This window comes from Natrix helvetica, assembly GCF_964273705.1.
Source record: "Natrix helvetica genome assembly, chromosome: 5".
NCBI lineage: Eukaryota > Metazoa > Chordata > Lepidosauria > Squamata > Natricidae > Natrix > Natrix helvetica.
Window position 1 is genome coordinate 43,311,178 of NC_138551.1, and position 13,381 is coordinate 43,324,558.

General features: G+C 36.6%; 1 protein-coding gene across 4 annotated transcripts in view; it reads left to right on the plus strand.

Annotated features, from left to right (window-relative positions):
• Positions 1-13,381, plus strand: part of EPHB1 (EPH receptor B1) — a 402,482-nt gene that overhangs the window by 340,075 nt on the left and 49,026 nt on the right. For all 4 annotated transcript variants that reach the window (XM_081956413.1, XM_081956414.1, XM_081956415.1 and 1 more), the window contains one exon: positions 2,734-2,856. In XM_081956413.1, coding sequence (XP_081812539.1) covers positions 2,734-2,856 — 123 coding nt within the window. The remainder of the gene's footprint in view (positions 1-2,733; positions 2,857-13,381) is intronic.

Here is a 13,381-nt window from a genome sequence, read left to right on the forward strand (position 1 = left end):
TTTGAAGTACCAAAATGTTTTCCTTTGGCAGAATGGAGAAGCTGCTAATTCTCAGCATGATAAAAGAACAAAGCTTGTGCTATCAGCTAGAAATATGCATCAGTCTATTCTCTATCATTAGTACCAGAGTTGTTGCATGTAGCATATAATTGCATAGCAGGATGTGCTTTTCATCCTCTGATCTTTGAGCTTTCATTCATGCTGTGCTAATTATGTCAGCCCACCTTTACCCCTAGGGTAGTTCCAAACTATGGCAAATTTTCTTAACAAGTTCAAAGCCATTTATCAGTTGTGCACATACCTTCTCCCTGGCCCTTTATTCTATACAGCTGGGCATTTAGAAGTCACATTACACTTGCAGAGAGTATGCTGGTACTATGTTACAAGCTCATTGTGCACTCAAATTGATCACCTGAATTATATGTTAGTGTGGCTGTTACAATCTGTAAACCAGACTTGGTTATCATCTTGTAAATTCCTTTGTAATTCTGCTAGAGAATTGGCTGCACTTATAAAAGGATTTTTGGACAGTAAAAGTCTATGTGATGAAGCAGTCAAAACAGAAATGACTTCCTGGCAAGTTTCAGTGTTGGCAATGGAAGAATGCATCTTTGGACCAATGTGTACCTAATAGTTTGTTCAAATATCAGAATACTCTACATCAGATTTAGCACTATAAAATTAATCTAGTAATGAAGCAATTGATCAATTAGTATATTTTGATCACTGCATTAACTGTAATGCAATCTATATAATTAAGGTCAAAACTGAACATTACCGTAGTATGGTGACCCTTCTTTTCTTTCTAATTTATTCTCTTCTTCCTATTATCTTTCTGACACCTTTCAGTTACCTACAGGCAGCTGCCAAAGATAGACAGTTAAGAATTATATGTAGCATATAGATTACTGGTTGTCTATTCCTACAATAACATCTGAAGAAATTGGCTGAATTATCTAGACATTAATGGTTCAGACTAGGCATGTTTAGCTGGAGGAAAATCAAATATATGTTAATAGTAAATGAGTCACCAGAATATCTGAATATTTTTGATTGAGAACCTCTAAAAGTGGCATTTTTTAAAAAAAAATAATCTGATGGAAGGTAAAAATCAAAATTATGTGGGTCTGGGAAATTAATATAGTATAGTTGAATTATATTTAAATGAAACATAAGTCACACCCATCCACATCTATTGAAGTATGGTCTTGAAATAGCATTCAAACAATATTCATAGGCCAAGGGTAGTCCTTTGATTGAAGAATGTGAGCCATCCTGTCCTACAGCATGTACCATGTACCAGGGAAACTGGAAAGCTTCCAATCATTTGTAGAAGCCTGATGTTTGAAGCTGTTAACAATCACCTAAATCTTGGGAGTTTTAGTTGTTTTAGCATTTTGAAAAGGGAACTGAAGACTCTTGTGGTCTAGAAAATAGTTCAGGAATGGGTGAGAAACTTTAGATTTTTCACATAGCCATTAAAAGAAAAAAAGATTTCACCCTTAGTGGTACTTCACACGTGTTTGTTCTTAGATTCATATGTTTCACTATAAAATGTATGTGCTTCTACCAATATGATTTGTATTTCTGAATGTAAGATCTCCCTTAAGATTTGTGAAATAACAAGGATTCTACCCTTCCTTCAAAGTCCTATTAGCACTCTCAATTCTGCCAGTCATGTCTGGTAGAGTTTTATCAGCTACAAAGAGAATCATTTAGAGAAGTGTAAAAGAAAGCTGAAGAATGTTTATTATGGAGATTGTATTTTATTGTGTAGTTGCTCTCCAGTTTGTAATTGCTACATTCTGTCAGTAGCAGCCACAAAATAATCAAAAGGTGTGCTGAGTAAATAAAAATGGGTTAAATTATGCATTAAGGGAAGTGCCATAAATCTGCTGCCATTTTTCCTATAGAGTTAGCAAAGTAGCTTTGCTGCACAGCTTTGCTCTTGTGAATTGAACAAAAAAGACTTGTAAGAAGACCTTTAACTCCAAGCGGCAAGCTCGTCAATCTGAATCAACTAGAAAGCTTTCTAGAACATTAAACTGTTGAAAAATGATTTTATCCTCTTTTTTTCAGTCCTCGTTTTTCCTTTCTATAACTCTACTTTTAAAAGAGTGCACTGATGGTGTTCTTAGGTACTGATTGTATTTTATCTTTCCTTTTTAGTTTTGTGTTCAATTTCTCAAGGCAACTTACTTTTCCAAAGTGATTTCTTTCTTTCTTCTCTCCCTTTTTCTCTTCCCTCCCCCTTTCACTCATTTTCCTTCTTCGTTTGCTTCTATTTCTTTCCTGCATTCACTGCTATGGCAAAGCCACCCCTCACAATCAGAGGGAAACAGAAAAGGCACTGGGCTAATAAATGTTTTCTAGCTACACTTTTTTTCTTTGACTTTCTTGCTAATGGACTTGGTATGGCTTTGATAAGCAAAAATGTGAACCTGTTTTTGGATATACCGTAATCTATTTCCTGATCCTGATCCATTATAACTAATATGTCCTGAATTTCCAGGGAGACTGCAAAAGAAAAGATGTTGTAGGGATAGTAGAAAATAAGAAAAGACTGGAACAGAAAGGATAATGATCTGTCCAACTCAGAAAGAGATCTTGGTTTAAAAAAAAAAATCAGGGAAGGAAGAAGGGTTTAGTTTCAGGGTGCTATTCTACCCTCCTCTCCCAGAGATGAATATGATTCTTTTTTTTTCTCTTCTTTTATCTCACTAAAATGAGAAGGCTCCCCTGGAATGAAGATCTACATTGACCCTTTTACATATGAGGACCCCAATGAAGCTGTCCGTGAATTTGCCAAGGAAATTGATGTGTCTTTCGTGAAGATTGAAGAAGTCATTGGAGCAGGTGTGACTCATTTGCTAGTGGGCTGGTGCTCAGTGCCGCCCCCATTTTCTATTTTCCTTCCTTTTTGTCCACGTTGGATATTCTGGTTCATTCAGCTCAATTATCAATGGACTGGCTTTTTTTAAAAAAATGGAAGTCTAACTATATCTTCTGTGATTGAAGAAGCTGTGCTTAATTAATTGACTCATTTTAATACATTCTTGTGCTCCCAGGTTTAATTAACAATAAATAGGTTGTGCAATTGTTCCCTAGTTTATGGCATCCCTCTATTCACTAGAGCAGCAATCTCTACCTTTTAAAAATTTAAACAAAATTCATAGAGGAAAAATTAATAATTAGCAATAGCGATCTTCATTTTAAAAAGTGTTATTCAAAATCCATACTTTGCGTAAAAGTAATTTTCATAAAATGTGTAAATTATATGATTAATTAATTATACAATTTATAAACCACTTTTCATTTTTTATAAAATCAAAGTGGTTCACATTTAAGATATAAAATTACAAAAAACAAATCATTATATAGGCCATCTCACAAATAGGTAAGTAGGACATCAAAATAATATCTATGCTGTGAAGCAAAAATTTTAATATATTGTACACACAGCAAGAATGGCATCTAGCCTTTGTGAAATATTTACTAAATATATTAGATGGCACTAAAACCAAAATTTGCATCACTTAATATTGGAACTCTGTGATACAAATATTTTGAGTACAAATGTTAGTTAGACCTATATGAAAGCAAATAGTTTCTTTAAAAGATCCTGACATTTACAATACAATTTAGGCATTTTAGGGTCTTGTCTGCAAGACCTTGAAAATGGCTAACCTTAGTCATCTTATTTCAGGCAATTCACTGACCTTTTTATACTATTGTAAGGTAAGTTTATTTAATGTTAGGACTCATTGACAGTACATTCTTGGTGTTGCTGTACCTGTATCAGAGTTCCTTATCTCTCAAAGTAACATTAAGTTTATATGTGTTACTTACTCTTGACAGAGCAGTAGATGTATTTGAATCAACAAATTTCAGTCAGGGAAGTTTTAACCTGATGTTGCAAATAGTCTCCCAAAAGCCTCTTTCAATTCTTTGATTCTATGACTCAGAAAATATGCAACTGTAGAAGGCAATATTTTCTTTTTTCTGAATGAACATAGTTTTTGGTTTGAGTGTCTACATAACATAACAACAGTGGAATTACAATGAGGTAAAGCAACCTAAAGTCCATTTAATTAATAGTTTAAAAAGTGTTGTCAGCTGCAAGCAAAATATTTTATATCTAGTTCAACTGAGGAGAAAGTATTTTTACTCCATGAATTTCAGATGGGTTACTAACTCAAACTAAATTGGCATCTTTAGGATTTTTCACAGTGAGGGTTTAAGTAATCCAGAATATATAATCTTGCTTAAAAAGATTTGAAGCCTTTGATGGTCAGCCTATGGTCTATTTCAGGCTGCATTCTTTCTTAGAATCCCCATACTATATTTTTATCTAATATTTAATACTGCTCTGGAAATGGTCCAGAATTTAATTTTTTGCTAAACTCTAATTACATGCATGCATTTCTGTAATTAGCCTCAAAAAGGTTTACATTTGCTTGCAGACATTTGCTTCCCATTTATCCATTCTAGTATATGTGAGCTTGCCTGTTACTTTTTGATCTGTTAAGTTTTTTCTCTCCTGTTCTTCAACCTGAGTTGCTCAACCTCTTTAATCAGATAAATAAAAATGAATTACTTGCTTAGTCATGACCAATTGCTTTACTGTTTTGTCTGCCTTCAGCATTGCTTTATTCATTGCTTCTTTTTTCCATTAAAGGTGCTTCCAGATGGAGATGTTTATGGACATCAAGTGGGCTGGACTGGCACACGTTTAATATTTGTATTTTTAATCATGGTGGTTTTCAGGGGACTTGCAACTTCTAACCAGGTGGCAGTTACAGCACAGCATTCTACACTTCTGTGCTGGGAGTTATCTTTTTTAAAATATATAATTCCAAAAGTTATTTCTGTGCTAATCAGAACAGTTTTTATCTGGAAGTATCCTTATTTCTTTCTTTCTTTCTTTCTCTCTCTGTCTGTCTCTCTTCCTTTCTCTCTGTCTCTCTCTGTCTCCCTTTCTGTCTCTACACCAGACCCTTATCATTGCACAACAGGTGTCAACATCCTGTTTTCTAAGATGAAGGAAGATGAGACAAATCACAAGGAATTGAGAGTAGACTCAAAGACTTAAGTAGACTTAACTTCAATTGTATTTTTCTTCTATTTATGTCTGTTGTAAATTTTTATCTTCTTTGACTTCTTTAAGCTTCTATAATTTTTTGTTGTTTTTCTTTAAAGAATATGTTCACTGATGTTGTTCACTTTATTGGGTCAGTCATGTTATCTGAATCCAAACCTGTTTTTTAAGTAAGTATCCCAAATTCAGTGAGTCTCCCGAGTGAATTTTTATTTATTTAATAAAATCTGTTTTCCATCATTAAAGAATTCCAATACTTAGAATTATACAGTGTTAATCTTTAAGATATTGGAATGATCTGCTTTAAATTCAATGGAACTTTCTGCTAAATCAGTATTTAGCACTGTGAGATAATAGTTGATAGATGTCTTCTAAATTAATCAGTATTTTACCTGTTAGCAAATTAACTACATATTCAGTAATACTAAGAAAAAATTGAGAAACATGAATAAAATACTAGTTTCAGAAGTCAGCCACTTTAGATTTGAAGCAAAAATAAAGTCTTGTAGCTTTTTCAACTAATAAATTTATTATTCCACATGTTTCTTTGTGCCACAATCAATTTTGTGAAACGAGACAATAGTTAACATATTTGAGGCATTTATTGCTGACCACAAGGTGACAGCCCTTTAGAAAAAGGATTACCAAAGAATTATTTCAGTGCAAATCATTGGAATTATCATCATAAAAGTTAATTTCTATTTTTCAGGGATTAAACAAAAAGCTCCCAATTACTGCTCTGTTTAAGTCAGTTTTTAAACTTTAAGTTTATTCAGTGGTACCCAATACTACATATAATTTTTACATTTGTTTGTTCACAAGATTAGTCACCTTGTTAATTGAGTTCATCCTTCATAGTTGACTGCCATGGCTTTCAAATTGTAGGCTTGTAAAATGCTGCAGGAAAAGAAGCCACATATAGTGGAATCTAGACAACGTAACTGGCTGCAAGAACATGGCTTTCTTCTCACTCGATGAGAGGAACCCAATAGACTTCAGTCTTTCCTCTGAAAGTTGACTTTGAAATATATGGGTTATGCACCTGCACAAAGCACATTTGGAGTCTTTGAAAGCTTTCGTTATTCTTGTCAGGAGTTCAGCCCTTCATATATACTGCATGCAGCTCACACCAAACCATCTTCTTTTTATCTGCAGTGATATCATATTTTAGCTCACAATTGTCCTAGAATTTTTTCTTTCTTTTCATTTCTCTTTTGATTCCATCCTCCTTCCTCCCGTCCCATGGCCTTAAGATATTTTGGGCAAGACATTATTATCCTTTTTCTTAGAAAGCCTTTGGTCTCAGGCTTAGAGTCTTAAAGGTTCCTTTTCATAAGCACCAGCATTATGGATGTGAATTTCCTTCTCAGCTGGGAACAGTTTTTGCCTATTCTGCCTTGGGGAAGATCAAATGGTAAATTCTTATAAGCACTGCAAAGCAATTACTAAACAGGCTCACTGCGATTGTTTGTCCCATTTGTGAGCTGTTCTCCGGGAACAAGTGTTTAGAGTGGCAGACTCTGAAAGTACTCTATCTCCTTTATCTTTCTTCAAAGCTCCTACCATGTCTCAGAGGTTGTCTAGGGGCTCTTTCTATTCTCAGTTCATGTTCAAGCTCTCTGTCTCTGGTAGAAAATCCACAACCCTCTGCTGTGCTGCCATCCGGACTTGATAAACAACCTAAGCTTTCTAAAAGGGCTGCCTTATTTATTTCAGTTATGACACAAAAAGAGCATTGTGGTTTCCCCAATACTGATTCCAGCAGCTATAAGTCCTTTTTCACCTGGTCTGCTACATTTCTAGTACTCCAGTTTCAGGAACCATTGAGCTGAACCATCCATCCCATTTTCTGCCCCTAAAACCCAGTTTCAGAAGGAGTAATAAGCCTTCTCTGAATCTTTTTTCTCCCAGCGTCTCAGATGGCTCATTCTAGATCCATCCCCACCTATATCTCAAAGTGATCAAGATCAAAGTTATTGCAGTGCATCTTATGATGAATGCCTGTCCTCAATTTTCATTGATCTCATAATGTCCCATTAGATTTATTATTTCCTAGAACTGGCCATTAAAGGTCCTGGTTCTAAACAGTTCTTTGGGTATTTTCCTTCATGTTTTTTTTCATATCAACCCATGATTTGCAACTTTCTATGGCATTACTTTCATTCTGTCAGAATTTTTCTGTTCTTCAGCACATATCATATCATTACTACTCCTTCAAATATTGCTGCCTTCCTTAAAGTCAATGCTTTGACCTGTACCTTTTGGTGTTCCTTGTCCTCAAATTAGTACAACTGTCAAGCCTTGGTTAATGGTAGCCTCTGTATGGTTATCTCCAGATATGTTACAAATATTCTTTGATTCTGATGACTTCTTGATCTGTTTCATTACTCAATCCCCTGGCTAAGGACTTTGCTCTCCATATTATGAGCAGTTTTGTCCAATAGTGCAGGCTCCAGCAAGTTAAACAATCATCTTAGACGGAGAAGAACCCAATTGGTTGAAGATGAAGACAACTTCAGTATTTTCAATTTCATTTCTAAGACTGGTTATCTATGATGATGCTCACTCCAGACAGAATCTCTTGGTCAGAGACTGCCTATAGAGAATATTTGCAGAGCGTTCTTTCCACATGAGATGGAAGGCATATCCACGAAGAGTTGAATATTCATGTGGAAAACTGACTGCACAAAAGATCTATGTCTCCACTTTTCATATTCCAGAAGTTGTGTCTGTATCTTTCGAAGAGCATTTGGGAGTCCACAGTACAAGGCAAATATACTGAGATGAATGTGTGCAAAAAGCCTTTACAATGTGAAGAAAAATGCTCATAAATTAAAAGTGATATAACATAATTTTTATTCCAAAAGTAAAAGTGAATATAAAGGAATAAAAAAATGGTTTGGTGTAATTCTGTTTTTAATAACTTCTGAAAACCAATGAGTGTGGGCAACCTGATCTCCAAAGAGACAATTTTAGAAAAGCAGCACTTTCTGACTTTGGTTTTATCTCTTTCAAGTTTGAGACCACGGGTATTTTCCCTCCCCCCCTCCAGATTATCTGGTAGGTCAGGTCATTTCCTGTTTGATTAGATGGTCTTGTAGGTAGCCAGGTGCCATGCTATAAAAAGCTTTGTAGGTCAAAACAAGCACTTTAAAATTTACTCAAAGTACAATTGGTAAATAGTACAGACTCACAGAATGGTGTTATTTGTTTCCAACATCTGGTGCCAGGAAATAAAGAGGCCACTGCATTCTAGACTAATTCTAGTTTCTGTGTAGTTTTTAAAGACAGCCCTGGTCGAATGAATTCAAGTATAATTAAATATCTGCAACTCTGATCATACCTGAGCATAAATGCCCTTAATCATGTCTGACATCCTTTAACGGGTTATTCTGGAATACTTTTCCAAGCTGAGCTGCATGCCTGATCCTTTTGCTTCTATCTATTCAAACACCAGAATTCTTAAGTGGTGGATAGAATTGGTTCTTGCTCTGGTTCAGAAGCTGACGGATTCAGGGCAAATATGGTGGGAACAGTTGTTGGTTCTGCATCGTTTGGATCTGGGAAAGCCTGCTTGCTGCTTTGTTTCCCCCTGGTCTTCCATCCATCTGAGGATATCTGAGCTCATAAGACCAGACTGTAACAATTGAATAGGTTTGATAGAAAAAGAATGAGTAAGCATATCCTTCTGAGGTTGTGCACAACAATCTTCCAATGACACAGTATGTCACAATTTTCAAGAAGGAAATTTCGAGGCCTATGCCATATCTTCAACATCTTAATTCTTCAACCTGCCTTGCTTCAGAATAATTTCAATATCATTCTTTCCCTCTTGTAGCAAAATATTATTTCACATATACTGATTTTCAAAGAGTCTATTGTTATATCTTTATACTGTGCTACCACTATATTTTCCTTGGCTTTAGAGTTACATGTATACATTTTGATGATATTAAATATAGTACCTAGACGTTTTCCCCTCCTAAGAGCATCACATCTATGGCAGTGGTGGGTTCTTACCAGTTCGGACCGATTTGGTAGTGGTTTGGTGGCCTGGGCCTGCCATACCCCCAAACTGATTCTCCGGTGGCGCCATAGGAAGCGCCATCTCGTTTTTGGCTTCTGCACATGCGCAGAACATTTTTTATTGAACTGCGCATCTGCTCACAGCGCACATCAAATGCGTGCAGCATGGCCATGAGCAAACCAGCAGTAGCACCTGCTGGACCCCACCCCTGATCTATTGCATTGTATCTTTATCTCCTTTCTACATGATTGGCACTTGGTTGGTCCATCGTGTATCATGATTTTTGGGCACATTTCTCACGTGCATCTCTTTTTACAGTAACTTGAGATTTGGGATAAACTATGAGAAGTTTGCCTTCATTTATTCCACCCATTTCTGGCATGTTATAGTCACAGTACCTTTTTTTAACCTTATTCCTGAACAACAGCCATCGTCATCCATGCATCTATATGCAGGTACAAGGCACATCTTTCTTCTTTTTACATCTGAGGTAACATACTAAAGATGTTTTCATATATTAGTGAGCTAGAGCTCCCCTTTTAGGAGTTCTTCCAAGGTAGAACTGCCAAGATAGAATTTTTTTAAAAATGTTGTGATTTCTGCTACATAAATAAGGTGGTACAAAGTTCATCTGACTTCAATAGCTCACTAAATAACCCATTACCCCTTAGGGTTATTTTGTAGATATTTCCTTACCATATTGTTCAACATTGAAAAGCTCTTAAGAACTAAGGAAGAAATTCAGAGATCTATCTGCCTTGAAAGCAACCTATGTTGAACTATACAGAACAATCAAACATCAACTTTATTTTTGTATTATCTCATAACATTTTTTTAATCAAATATTTACATTACAAGTTTTTTAAAAAAAATAAAATAAAATGGCTGATAATATTTGTAATTAAATATTTTTATTTTAAAATTTCAATTCTATAGTTGTCATAGGAATGATGCCTGAATAATTTTTGCATTCTGCTTAAACTAAACAGCATCTTTCCAAACAAATTAGTATTTATTTTTTTGCCCTTTCCAGACTAACTTAAAGATTAGGCGCTTTTTCCCAGTTGGTGTCCAAATGTATTGTGGCCATATATTCATAAGAGCTGACTAATCAGTACTTCTCCTATATTCAAGATGGCAAATAGGCAGGTACTCTTATCCTTCCTCCAGAGGTATGATAGGCAGCCAGTTGGGCTCAGCAGTTACTTTCTTTCAATACTATCTTCTAAAATGCTACTTTTATTGGCATGCCATTGGTTAGTTCTTTGGTAGGTCATCGTATGACTATCAAATGATTCTGAAGCCATACTGGACTTAATTCTCACTAACAGAGAGGAAATGATAGAAGGTGTTGAAGTCATAGGAACCCTGGGGGCAAGTGACCATGCAATATTGGAATTCAACATTATCCAAACACAAGTAGTAGAACAAAGTCAAACTAGAGTCTTGGACTTTAAGAAAGCTAATTTCAATAAACTTAGAGAGAGCTTGGGAAAAATTCCATGGATGAGAATCCTCGAGGGGAAAACAACTCAAGAAGCTTGGGAAATTTTGAAAAATGAGATTAGAAAAGCCCAGTCTAACACAATACCAATGAAGAAGAAAAACAACAGCTCCCAAAAGAAACCAGCATGGCTGCATAAACAACTATCTGACAAACTGAAAGACAAAAAAAGTAAGTATAAAAAGTGGAAGGAGGGGGACATAACTAAGGCAGAATATCAGCAAATAGCCCGAGCCTGTAAAGATGAAGTGAGGAAAGCTAAGGCTCACAATGAAGAAAGGCTTGCCACAAAAGTAAAAATTAACAAAAAAAGCTTCTTCCAACATGTTAAAAACAAGAAAAAAGTTAAGGAAACAATTGGTCCATTGCTAGGAGAAAGTGGCAAGAAGGTGACAAGCAACAGGGAGAAAGCAGAACTATTTAACTCATGTTTTGCATCTGTCTTTACACAAAGGGATAAAACAGTCCAACCTATCAAAAGCAGCACCACAAAATTAGGAACACAAATTGAAATAGGGAAGAAAATGGTAAGTGAGCACCTGTCTACCCTAGATGAGTTCAAATCACCAGGACCGGATGGATTACACCCCAGAGTTCTGAAGGAACTAGCAGACGAGATCTCAGAACCACTGAATTATATCTTTCAGAGATCCTGGAACACCGGGGAACTACCAGAGGACTGGAAAAGAGCTGATGTGGTTCCCATCTTCAAAAAAGGGAAAAAATTAGATCCAGGAAACTACAGACCTATCAGCCTAACCTCAATACCAGGAAAGATTCTGGAAAAAATAATCAAGCAACGAATTTGCGAACACCTAGAAGCAAACAAAGTAATAGCCAAAAGCCAACATGGATTTGTCAAAAACAGATCATGCCAGACTAATCTTATTGCATTCTTTGATAATGTGACAAAATTAGTGGACCAGAGGAATGCCGTTGATATAGTTTACTTGGACTTCAGTAAGGCTTTTGATAAGGTAGACCATAACCTACTACTAGATAAAGTAGAAGAATGTGGGTTAGACAGCATCACCACCAGATGGATTGGTAACTGGCTGACCAACCGCACTCAACGTGTAGTTCTCAATGGAACTGCATCTACATGGAGGGAAGTATGCAGTGGAGTACCCCAAGGCTCTGTTTTAGGCCCAGTACTCTTCAACATCTTCATCAATGATTTGGATGAGGGAATAAATGGGGAACTCATCAAATTTGCAGATGATACCAAGCTGGCAGGAATAGCCAACACTCCAGAAGATAGGCTTAAGATACAGAAGGATCTTGACAAACTTGAACATTGGGCACTATCTAATAAAATGAAATACAATGGTGAAAAGAGTAAGGTTCTACATTTAGGCAACAAAAACGGAATGCACAGGTACAGTATAGGTGATACCTTACTCAGTAGTAGTAACTGTGAAAGGGATCTTGGAGTCCTAGTGGACAACCATTTAAATATGAGCCAGCAGTGTGCAGCAGCTGCCAAAAAAGCCAACACAGTTCTAGGCTGCATCAACAGAGGGATAGAATCAAGATCACGTGAAGTGTTAATACCACTTTATAATGCCTTGGTAAGGCCACACTTGGAATACTGCATTCAGTTCTGGTCGCCACGATGTAAAAAAGATGTGGAGACTCTAGAAAGAGTGCAGAGAAGAGCAACAAAGATGATTAGGGGACTGGAGACTAAAACATATGAAGAACGGTTGCAGGAACTGGGTATGTTTAGCTTAAGAGAAAGAAGGACTAGGGGAGACATGATAGCATTATTCCAATATCTCAGAGGTTGCCACAAAGAAGAGGGAGTCAAACTATTCTCCAAAGCACCTGAGGGTAGAACAAGAAGCAATGGGTGGAAACTAATCAAGGAGAGAAGCAACTTAGAACTGAGGAGAAATTTCCTGACAGTGAGAACAATTAATCAGTGGAACAGCTTGCCTCCAGAAGTTGTGAATGCCCCAACACTGGAAGTCTTTAAGAAGATGTTGGATAGCTATTTGTCTGAAACGGTATAGGGTTTCCTGCCTAGGCAGGGGGTTGGACTAGAAGACCTCCAAGGTCCCTTCCAACTCTACTATTGTATTAATTGAAGCTCACAGAGCTAACTTATTAGTGTGTGAAACATAGTTATCACAATGAATAGAAAATATAATTGATTTCAATTCACCTCTAATTGAAATTATTTGAGTGGTTGCCAATTCACACAACTGTCTTCCTACTCCACTTGGTGTTTGATGTTATCTCAGGAATTGAGATGCAGTCAGAGCAGGGGTGCAATGATCCAGTTTGGACTGGTTCACCTGACCCAGTAGTAAAAAGTTCTACTAGTTCAGGTGAATCGGTATTTCCAACGATCAGCTGGGTGAAGATCAGCTGTGACGCGCGATTTGTATTAGCTACAATAATCGGATTTCCTGCTTTCTAGGTCATCTAAATTGCGTGGCACAGTGGATCCCTCCCTCGCTGTTTTACTTACCTTTGTAGACTCAGAAGGCTTCAAAATGTTCATTTTTTAGCACTGCGCCGGTGCGCCTCAGGTGCTCTAAGCGCACATTCTATAGCAGACTAACCAAACCGGTAGCAGACTTCAGAAGATTATACCGCTGAGACAGAGCCGTGCTTGGCCATGTCTTGTCATGGTTCAGGGGACTCACTTATTATTCTTTAAACACTTGAAGATTCCTAATGAACTCTGGACAGGTATATAATCTGTGTAGCTCATCTTTTCTTCATACAAGTGATCACTGTGGAT